Source organism: Thamnophis sirtalis, unplaced genomic scaffold (assembly GCF_051295495.1).
Source record: "Thamnophis sirtalis isolate CommonGarterSnake01/CBP01778 unplaced genomic scaffold, rThaSir2_p1.2 scaffold_8, whole genome shotgun sequence".
Classification (NCBI taxonomy): domain Eukaryota; kingdom Metazoa; phylum Chordata; class Lepidosauria; order Squamata; family Natricidae; genus Thamnophis; species Thamnophis sirtalis.
Window position 1 is genome coordinate 26,641,822 of NW_028261388.1, and position 12,206 is coordinate 26,654,027.

Here is a 12,206-nt window from a genome sequence, read left to right on the forward strand (position 1 = left end):
TATAAGTTACACTTTGTTTTTAAAGAGTGTTGAGAGTCTTTATTAAAGCACTTTGAATACCTACTTTGTTTTTTGTCACAAAGGTGCTTTTTCAAGAGGCAACTGGACTTTCTGGTTTTTCTTGGAAGGCATTTCGCTTCTCATCCAAGAAGCTTCTTCAGTTCTAAAGAACATGTGTTGTTGTTTTTTGTACTTTATAGGCTGCCTTGTTGTTTTTTTTAAAAAAAAATCAACTAAAAAAAGCCAACATCTTTCCTTCTATTTCAAGAACTCTGAAGTGAAAGAAATCATACCAACCCAATCTGTTTAAATCACTTTATATCATTCAATGAAGCCATGACAGAAATAGCACATATTGGAGTCTCAATGTGCTTTAACTTTAGAACAGTAGGAGGATGTACAACTATTTCTTTTCAGAAATTGCTGGATACCTTATTGACTAGTTGTGGAATGCTGCAGCTAGGAGTGGCAGGTTATGATCTAATTTTAAGGTTGAAACGTAGGATTCAACACCTTCAATTGGTTTGAGGAAATGAGATGGGTTTGTTTTGTAGGTCTGAGGCTGAGAGACCTTACAGTTTCTTACACTTTGCTTTCTTCATTACTTGCTTGTTCAATCACTCTCCTCCCTCCCCCATCATTCCGATGATAGAAAACAGAAGAACTCTCAGTCCAATATGAGGAAACACGGGAGGGGGGGAGAGAGAGAGAGAGAGAAAGAGAGAGAATCAATCAAAAAGAGTTGAGCATTTATTGAAACCAGTTCTACTCCACCCTCCTCCCCTTGCCCCTCCCTGAGTCATTTTCAGAGTTGACCATTTGTGGAACAGGAAACGTCAGCACAAAGCTGCTATGGGCCCCTGCTCTGTGAAATGATTTCCTTTCAGACTGTCCCGTTATCTTTTAGCTGGCAGGACATTCTTCTCCTTCCCTTCTTTGCTGAAAACTACTCTTTCTGCTCCCCCATTCTTACTTTTCTTAAACACACACTCTTGCACACACACACACACACACACACACACACACACAGACACACACACACACGCTTACTTACTTACTTACTTCACTGGCCATACTGCCAAAAAAGTCCATCCTCCGCCCTCCCCTGCTAACTTCCTTTCAGCATTTCCTGAACTGGATAATCCCAGAATTTGCAAAAGCAGAGGAAAGGGGAAAGTGAGAGAGACTGCATGAAGGAAGGAAGTCAATGCCTTGTTCTCCTAATACTGTCCGATAACCCTAAAACAGAGTAAGGAGTTTAAAATGTAGAGCCTACATAGATTTGTAGCTTTTCATCAGTTTTGTATTCTCCCCCCCCCCCCACTTTTTTTTACAAGTTTATTGGAGGGGAAATGGATTTAGAGCGTCTGGTTTTTTTTTCTATGAAAGACCCAGCTTGATTTAATTTGAAGGCCAGCTTCATTTGATTTGTTGGGATGCATCAGCAAGGAAGAACCTCAGCCAAAATCTGATCTCGGTTGCCAGTTTTGCTGGAGACACTGGTTTCTTAACTCCCTCATAGAGAACCATCCTGAACCTGGGCTACAAACTATATGCTGCTTCCTGCTGGAGATCTCCATATGTACTGATCGTTCCCTTCTACAGCAGCCTTAGCTGCAACAGCTTAACATCTGGTGGAGATTAATGTTGAGGCATCCGGCTGAAAGTTCTGGGCTTTCAATGTTGCTGACTAGAAACGGGACTCAAACAACACAAATCTGAGAAGAAGAGGGGAGAACTTTTTAACTTATTTGGTGTAAAAAGGGGGTGGGGGGAAGAAAGGAGGGGGTAATCCTCTTTTTTTGGAACTAACTCATGAAGAACAAGGCAGGAAAGCTGAAACTCAAGAGGAAAGGAGCCACGAACGTCTTTGGCTGCGAGCTGAGTGAATATCTGGAAAGTTCTGGACAAGATGGTAATCAAACATGGTTTCTTTTTTCTTTTTTAAATTTTCTAATGATGGGTCTGCTGTGGTTCTTTAGGGTTGGGAGACTTAGGGGTCAAAATATGGAATTAGTTTCTTTCATGTGCAAAAGATTTTTTAACCTGTTGTCTGGTTCTATCAGTGATCGACCAGCAGGGTACTTAGTTCTTGTAAATTTATCGCTATATGGCAGACAGAAAGGAGAAAAATTATCCCTAAGACTTGTATATACACCAAATTGGAAATGGTTTCTGTCATGTTCTAAGTTCTACGCTTTCTTTTCAAGTTATGCATGCATGTATGCATGCATGTATGCATGCATGTATGTACACACACACACACACACACACACACACACATTATTAGGAGGGGTGTGGGAAAAATGGTTGGACAAATGTGGGAGACGCAGCTAGTATTTCCTGTAAATTTTATTAGACACCATGTCTTTTGCTTATGATTAATGTTCTCTGATGAACATATGATGTGTCAGACTGTAGGAAGTTGAAGTCCTAATCTGTTTTTAAAATAGTCAAAGGAAGAGAAAAGCAGATTTCACTCCCCAAATGGGCTGGAATCTAGATGATGGGACACAGTGCTGCTGATATTTTTGGAAACTACATATATGATGATAAATGTTTAAGGAGTTCTCTGCACCTTTGTGCCATTTGCATGATCCTAAAATGTTGGTTCTTTAATACAAAATGATCAATTAGTAACATAATTTGCTTGATATCTAATAATAATGGGTGGTAGTTCTTACTGTATCTGTGGAACAAATGCTTCATAAAGGAAGTGCATTAATGTATTTGAAATAAAGGATAAAGGTTGCTGCACAGTGCCATGAGTTGACAAACTGCATTGCTTTGCTCTTGGGTGCTCTCTCAGATACATTTTCTTGCCTCTAGTAATTGCACAAGGAGTGTCATTTCAAGTTGGTCCTCTTACAAAGCTGAATGTATTTTGCAGAAGGCATGCCATCTATGGACAAGTATGGCTATGTAAATTACACAGTAACCTTGTCACCCCTGCAATGCAGCTTTTCTCATTTGATGTTCATTAAGAATTGGAAATAATAGTAAAGAAGAAACTGCAAACAGAGATCTCAATTATTTCAGGTCAGGGCACTGCAACTTTTGACCCACCAAATCAAAATAGGCACAGTCAGTCAACTGTGTTAAAGGATACTTAAACTTAACTCTCCATGGTGTTTTTATTGAAATGCTTAATCCATATCTCACAACTGGAAACTTGAGGTAGCTGAGACAAAAATTTTCAACTGTGGCACTCAGATTTTAGAAGCTTTTTTTGACATAAAATGTAACAAATATTCTGTTAAATAACTTTTCAGTCAATTGTTGATTTGGTTTGAATCCTTTTTCCCTTGCTATTGTAAGAAGGAAAGTTGCCTAATGGTAGATTAGTGTATGAACTTTCTCATGGGAAATTTGGTAGGTCTAGGAAAAAATCCCATCTGGACATTGAAAGGCCACTGTAACTAATGTCAAACAGAAAACAACTTCCTATTGGGGCAGATGTGAATTTAAGGATAGTCAATCAAACCCAGTCAATTGTTGGAATCAAATATTCAAATTGATTTTGAGATATTTCATGTAATAAGTTGCCTTTGAATCACTTCAAAAACAACAGGGCAATTTGAGACATGATAACTGACTTCAAATGTTGCAACTTTTCTAACATATAGGAACAAAGTTAATTTGCTCATCTCTGATTCTTGGATGAGGGAACCAGCATTGTCCGAAGACATTTTCCATTGGCTATATGCCAAAGGCACATGGAACACTGTTCCCTTCCCATCGAAGTGGTACCTATTAATCTACTCACATTTGCATACTTTCAAACTGCCAGGTGAGCAGGAATGGGAGCTCACCCTGTTGCATGGCATCTTTAGCTGCTGAGCCATCCTTTGCTCTTTATATGATCCTTTATTTTTCTCCTGATCCATAGCCATATATTGTTATAATTAACTTTCCATTTGTTCGGCTGAGTTTAAGGATAGGTCGGTTAGTCTCTATATTTAATCTGACTGCTGTATTCAAGTTCCCTTTTTTATTTTTTCTTTACTCTCCCCACTACACCCCAAATGAAAATAAACAAACAAACAACACAATTTAAAAGAAACCAAAAGAAGGAAAATTTTTGATCATGTACTGAATGAGCCTGAACTATCCATCACAAAGACTATGTACCATGATACATACATACATACATACATACATACATACATACATACATACATACATACAGTATGTTATATATTTATACTGTATATACATTATCTATACAATATTTATTTATTTATCTATTAATTAGACTTATATACCGCTTCATAGGGATTTCAGCCCTCTCTAAGCGGTTTACAGATTTTTAGCAAATTGAGTCAGCAAATTGCCCCCACGGTCTGGGTCCTCATTTCACCCACCTCAGAAGGATGGAAGGCTGAGTCAACCTTGAGCCGGTGAGATTTGAACCGCTGAACTGCAGATAACAGTCAGCTGAAATGGCCTGCAGTACTGCACTCTACCCTCTGCGCCACCTCGGCTCTATAACCAATAGTGGTTATGCATCCACAAATGTTTCTTCTATTGTTGCACAAGCGAGTGTTAATGTATCACTTTCTTAAGAGTTCATTTTGCCATGCCAATGAATCTGCCAGATCAGAAAAGCAAGCACAGAATGGTGAATTCATTTGTTTTTATGTTCTTAAATAAGAACTTCCTTTGAAAAGAGTTTTTGAATGTTTTTATGATAAACTGAAGACAAACCTTTCAATATTAATTAAGCACAACTTTCTGAAAAGTTCAGAAGCTGCTGTGCTGGGTCTTTTTTTCATACTTATTATTTCTGCATAGATCTATTCTGCCCCAAATGCTGCCATGGCAGGTATTTTGATGTGTCATCATCACAGCCTATGATATAAAATCTTACTGAATTCTTTATCAGTTGGGCCAAACCTTAAAAACTAAGCAAGGTTCTACCTGTTAATACTGGAATGGAATATATGGGCTATAATTTAATTTTAAAACAGCTGAGTTTAACTTGAGGAAGACTTTAAATTGAATTGAATCTTGTTGCACTCAAGATGGATCTGGGCTAATTCACAAACATCTACAGTGCTTCCTTATGTTTTAGTGAATACATTTTCTACCTAGTTTTCTATTTTTATTATTTGCTTGAAATGTTATTTGTAATGGTTATCATGCTTGGGACTATATGGACTTAATCAGCGGTCCCCAACCTTTCTGGCTTCACGCACTGGTAGCAATGGCAGCAAGTGGCAGCAAGTGACAGCAAGTAGAGTTGATGGAAGGGGATGGTTTTGTGTGTGCAACCTTATCCTGCACATACATAAATGGAGCTTTGCATGCCCCCCCATCACTCAAGCAGCCCAGTTCTCAATGGGCCATGGACCGGTAGCAGTCCAAAGACCAGGGATTGGGGACCACTGGTCTTAATAACAAGAAAATGATGAATTTAATTCTGCATAACATTTCATTCCTCTCTTTTTCCCGATTCCAAATAGTCACCATAGAGTTTACTAAACTTCTAATGGGACATTAAATGGCTCATTATTAAGGTATATTTGGCTTGGTACATCACAATCTGTGCTGCTTTGCTCTTGTTTTGTTACAGTTAAGGGTCATGCACACATGTGGACACAGAATCCAATCCTTTATTTATTGTGAAGACAGATATAAGGAGGCCTTGTATTTCTTTCCTGAGTGGGCCCTTTCCCACCAGTGATTTATTTCTTTGCTGGATGATTCATTCTAGCAGCACAGGTCAAGTGATAGGATTAAAATGAGTGAAATGTTGTTTGTTGTTTATTGAATAGCAAGTCCTATTGGTTACCACCATGGGATCCTCTAATAAAAATCTATATTGTTACAGGAACAATTAGAAGGATGAGGGGTCAAATAGTATAGGTTCAATCTTAAAAAATAATAGCAGAAGATTTGGGAGTTTTGATTCTTTTGTTCTGTGACAGCTTAAAGAACTGGAATAATATTAACACCAAATTTATCCCTAGGTAGCTGTGATGGCCAACATACATTCAAATGTCATAGTTATGAATCTTGCAGCTGTCTAAAACTCTTGATTGGAATCTTTGAGCTGAATTTATTTTTATTCAGCTGTAAAATCAGCCTTTGGAAGAGAAGGACTCTTATTCAAATATTTTCTAATAATTAGAATCCTGTAATAATATTGAAATAAGCTATTTTCTACCTCTGTGTGAATGACTTGATCTGTGAAGTAGAGAGACTGAACACCATAATAATTAATAAAAAAGATTTAGGATTCCTTTAAGATCTAGCCTCTTTAGTGAGAATTCATAATATACGGGGTAAGATCTTTTGCTTGATTAAACATTCCTATATGGGACTATGTGGAAAGTGATGTACTTTTCGTTTCCCTGCCATTGTAATTTGGATTAATCAAGAAAGTGGATATTTAGATCACTCTGGATCATAAGTTGCCAAACCATTTGTAGATGATATAACCTTCATTAAAGCAATTAAAACTACACATGAGTCAGGAATTATGTCAGGCAAGAAATTATAGAAACCAGGAGATTGAGGAAGAAGCAATAAAATTTTATCGATGTTGACTAATAACATTTTTCACCTATATTTTCCCTCATGAACCAATATGATTTTCAGTTGGATTTTTATATTAATTGTGTTCAGATTTATTCTGTCTGAACAGTTGAAATAAAATTCTTTTTGTGATCATCCAAAATCCTAGTTGTTACAGTTTTAATGTTTTACACTATCAATAGCCAGCTCCCCAGCTGAAAGCATAGCCTGCTTTAAAGGGAAAGTCTAGATGTAGTCACAGGAAGTGGTTTGGCAATTCAGGGAAGCTTCCCCCACTCTGGGTCAGTTCTTAACAGTTACCTTTGGCTTATGCAAGAGGGAAAGGAGAGTATTCATTGTGCTCCTAAAATGCTTATTTTCTGCCTTTCTCTCAGCCTAACATTTTGTTTGATTGCTACAGAAGAACAAGAATATTTCTTTTTCATGGGGCGCCTTTGAAAAACAAAGATGAAACTGCTGTGGCCAACAGTTTGGAGCAAAACAAAATGCAGGGACATTTCTAATGATCCAGTAGTTGGCAGATGAAAGAGACACAACATCAGCAGTGGTGGGTTGCCAATACCGGTTCGGGTGCACGACACTTCTGCGCATGCCCAGAAACGTCCGGGCGGGTGGGTGGATTCTCCTGCCACCACTACTACTGGTTTGCCTGATCTGGATTGAACCAGGAGGAACCCACCTCTGAATGTCAGGCTTGTTGAGACACTTGGAATAGCTCAATAAAATATACTTAGATGAATCATGATTTAATTGATTGATTAGGTTATTGAAAGCTACTAGCAATCCCTGACTCATGATGAAACCTATCTGCCTTCTTACTGCCATTTGGGCCTTTTATGACTATAAATGAAGTTAAATCAGAGACGGGTAGCTTGATGTTCATCAGATATTTCAAACTTTTTGTTCCATTTAATCAACAAGGTCAGTAGCTGTGGTTTATGTTATTTATTTAGTGTATGGCAACTAAGAGGTCATTCAATCATTGATATACAACAATAATGAAAAACATGATACATACAAACAGAAATATAAGTTTACACTACAATATATGAGGTAAAATATTACCTTAAGATAAAACCATAATAAAATCATGATAATATGAAGCCATCGAATTGCAATGGGACAAATGGTATAATTCAATATCTAAGAAAGCTAAAAAGGGATGCGGTGGCTCAGTGGCTAAGAGATAATGGAGTGCCACATAATTGAGTCAGCTCCCATTACTTGTCCCAGCTTCTGCCAACCTAGCAGTTCAAAAGCACATAAAAAATGCAAGTAGCAAAATAGGAACCACTTTAGTGGGAAGGTAACAGTGTTCCATGTGCCTTTGGTGTTTAGTCATGCCAGCCACATGGCCATGGAGACGTCTTCACACAGCACTGGCTCTTCAGCTTTGAAACGGAGATAAGCACCACCCCCAAGAGTCAGGAACGACTATCACATATGTGCTAGGGGAACCTTTACCTTTACCTTAAGAAAGCTAACCAGCTAACTGCTTCTGGTATGGCTGTGATGAGATCATCCCAAATACCTTGAACTTTCCTGAGGACAGATTCTCAAACTGTGTCATGGTCAGGATCATGGAAATCATGGATTCCATCAGATTGCATCTCAGATCTGGATGATAATTGAATTCAGTTTTTGCATTTTTCTTATCTATCCTGACTATTTTACCTGTGAAGAGATCATTTTCTGCCTTTTAGGGACCACAGTGCTAGACATTTATATAAAACCTCTGGCCCCTACACTCTCAATGTTGCTGAGAGGTCTTTTTTTTTCTTGCTTACTTGCTTCCTAGCATATTAATATCATGGAAACTGCTGGTTTTCTGCTAGTGCCTGTTTATACAAAAACTAGAAATCAAAAGACTCCTTGTAGTGAAGAAACTAGAATGTCACAAGACGTTGCAAAAAAAAAAAGTTGATTTCTTGCCAGGCTCAGTAATCATGGAGTGTATTCAATTCATAATTCATAATGACAAATAGAATTCTCTACTATGTAAATTCTATTATCGCAGAGCCATCAAATTATTTTTTAAAAAAATCTTAATGGCAGTAATTGCAACACCGAGTGGAAAATAAGAAAAAATATAAAAGAGTTGTGAGCACTTCCAGTGGGCCGCACCAAGAAACTTGAAGAATATACTGCATTTCATTGTACTTAGATTTTGTGTGTTTGTGTGTCCTATAAAATTAACTCATACCTGGAAGAAGCTTCTTGTGGGGGAAAATTCTCATTGAATTCATGCATTATATTTTATGTACCTTTTTATAATTATACCAGTGACAGGTATGGATTTTGGTGATACAAATCAAACAAATGAAGAAGCAATGAATGAGAGAGAAGAATGGGGCAAATTCTAGAAAATCTAAAATACCTTAGAAACAGATGTATTTTTCTCCACCTTTTTCTCTTTGCTTGATGCTATGTCCTGCTTGTGTCTATCCACAGGATCAACACATCCTGGCAACATCCATTTCTGCTACATCCTCATGACATTACTTTTATCCCCAGCTCACTGTTAGCTGTACAGTAAAATCTCAATTTAATGGATCAAGAAATACTCCCATTAACTATACATTGAATATGAAATTATGTTATTCCCTTCAATTTATTTCATTTGCAGAATTACATCATCGTACAGATTATATACATTGATGTAAATGAAATAAATTAATACAAATAAAATAAATATATCACTTTCCTTCTCTTTAAGTGCCTCCCATGAACTATATCCAATGCCTGCTCTTTCAAGGAATGTCTGGACTTTTTTTTCCCCTCTGCTTCATGTAAAATCTTCTAAGTAGGGGTTCCCTAAGCTCTAACTTCTTTTGCAATTGAGAATAGAAATAATGGGTCATAACAGTAATTGGGAGTAAGGATAATGAAATGTATGAATTTGTTTTGACCTTGGGTGGAAATACTGCAACTCAGTATTGGAGAAAGACTCATAGGATGTGGTTTTCATGGTAATGCTGTATTGACAAAAGTCGAAGCAAGAATCTGTATAGCGTCCTTAAATCTCTGGCTAAAGCTTAACTTCTTTCCGCAAGGCCCCACTCCATTAATCCTCCAAGACAAATTCTCTTCATCATGGCTCAAAGCTGTCGAGTCCAACCTTGCCAAACTAGGCTTCTCCCCAGCTTTAATACTCAAGATGGACTATGATCCAGCAAGATAAATTTTGCGACAAAGGGTGGAAGACATCAAGAGGCAGGCGGACTTAGGGAAAGCTCTGCCGTTTCTGGCTCCGGATGCCATTAGATGTGTTGTTGCTCCTGCCAACTTTCTTAGTCAGTTGGAGTCAGCAAACCACCGGAAAGCATTTGCACTCGCACGGTGCCATGCGCTTCCATCGGCTGTCCTGTATGGCAAGTATAAAAGGATACCATTCATGGAAAGACTCCGTCCCTGTGGCTCAGGAGAGATGGAGACTGTCAGTTACATGCTCCTTAGATGTTCCTTTTATATGGAGATTAGGAAAAAACATATTCTACCAATAACTGCTAGGTCATTCCAATACTATCTATCTCTAGTGGCTGCTTAAGGATGAACAATCTGTAACTACAGCGCAGGTGGCCAGATTCTGCACAACTGGGGATTCATCGCAAACACGTGTCTTCCCCACCATAGCGATGTTATACAACAATTGTGGCAAACCCTTTGCGCTGCTTAGTCACTTCCCTTTTAGCGTTGAACAACGGGACACACAGTTTAGGGATTGCAACTATCGTATAGTCAGACCATGTATAATTGACACTGGATTTTATTATAGATTTTAGGTGTTATTTATTATTTATACTAGAACTTTTAAGTGTATATATATATGGACTGCTTTTATTTGTTCTGGTCGCTGGTCTAAGACTGTAATAATAAATTGGTGTTGGTAATGCTATTTGTTTAAGAGTACCTTAAGTTTGTATTTGAAGAGTAGTTATGAGTGTATTATAATAAAGTCTTTTCTGCTTCTGATGAGCTGAAAGTTAATATGTTGAAGGTGCAGCTTACTAATCACAGGTTTGTTCTTCACATTCCTGCTGTAGTATGCCAAGAAAAATACTGTGCATCTCAAAGTACACCTCGCTATCCATGTATCTCAATCACAAAGAAAAAACACCTCTCATTCTTTGTAGCTATTAGCAGAAGTGTCAAGAGGCGATGTATTAATTCTTTCCTTTTTCTCATAATGTTTGAAGCCAGCTAAATTAATGTGTTGAGAAGCTTCCCCAAACCTTGAGGATTTTTTTGTATTTTTTTGTATGGTATCTAAAATTGGGTAAGTCATGATGAAAACCTCACAAGAGGGAATTTTTCAGACTAATTGCAACTCTAGTGGTTGCACATATACTATATTTTGCAACCTTGAGACATATAAACTACTTCTTTGTTCTGTGGTTTTATTTTTGTTTTACTTTGTTTCTCCCTGGTGTATGCAGGGTAGAATTTCTTATTATGAAATACACATTGGAAAACTCGTATTTTTTTTCACTCTATTCATAATTTCTTAATAAAAAGAAATTGCTTTTATGGCAACCTTCCCTAATTACATGCCCTTCAAATATATTTGTCTGAATTTTCCCATAATTTCCAACAAGAGTATTAAATATAGTAGCCTTCAGGTATTCCTCATTCAGCTATCACTCATTCATTGAAATTACAATTGCTGAATGAGGAGAATTATGATCGTTCCTTGTAGTTCTGGCCATCACAGCATCTCAACAATCCCTTGATTGTGTCAAGCTTGGCAACTGACTCACAAATAATACAAAGGTTGAAGCACCTGGCAGCCATGTGATTACCATTTGCAACTTTCCTGGCTTCTGTCAGTGGAGAAGCTGCAGGAGATCACAAATGGCAATCATGTGTGATCACAGGATACTCTTTTCTTTTTTATTTCTATTTTTGTTAATGGGTTGTTGCATTTAAATTTTAAGTGTATTTTTGCCTTTTGTTTGTATTTTCTATATTTACTAAATTTAAGTTAAAAGTTTGAGTGATAGGATGGTGTTTGATCAGTGGTGGCATTCAAATTTTTTTACCACCCGTTCTGTGGGTGTTGCTTGGTGGGCATGGCAGGGGAAGGATACTGTAAAATCCCCATTTCCTCCCCACTCCAGAGGAAAGTTACTGCAAAATCCCCATTTCCTCCTGATCAGCTGGGACTCAGTAGGCAGAGAATTGATGGGGGTGGGGCCAGTCAGAGGTGGTATTTGCCAGTTCTCCGAACTACTCAAAATTTCCACTGCCAGTTCTCCAGAACTGGCCAGAACATGCTGAATACTACTTCTGTGATTGATGTATCTCCTCCATGTTTATATCTGTTCAGAAGTCTCACAATATTCTTCTTGAAGCTGTAATCACATGTAGATTTACATATGAATATATTCCCATTCTGTAGTTCTGAGATTCCATAGACAATTCATATTGAAGTAAGTTTAAACTAGTATAATGAAATGGTCTGTGTGTCTGTTAAAAATAAGAACAAAGTTACAAATGAAAATGGAGTGTTGGCCAGAGCTTAGAGTTGCTAAAAGAGATCCAGAATATTTGATGGATCACAAGTGAGATACAAGGCAACAAGATTACACATTTTTCTAATATGGAGCTTTTATTTTATTAATTTCCCTCAGTCATCAGTTTCATTGTGCTCAGCTATATGAAATTTT

At 37.6% G+C, this 12,206-nt stretch overlaps 1 protein-coding gene across 1 annotated transcript in view; it reads left to right on the plus strand.

The window, feature by feature from the left end:
- Positions 1-877: 877 nt before the first annotated feature.
- The window catches only part of ARHGAP31 (Rho GTPase activating protein 31), a 102,800-nt gene continuing 91,471 nt past the window's right edge, over positions 878-12,206 (plus strand). Inside the window, exon 1 of the mRNA XM_087721316.1 lies at positions 878-1,915. Coding sequence (XP_087577442.1) covers positions 1,816-1,915 — 100 coding nt within the window. The 5' untranslated portion in view covers positions 878-1,815. The remainder of the gene's footprint in view (positions 1,916-12,206) is intronic.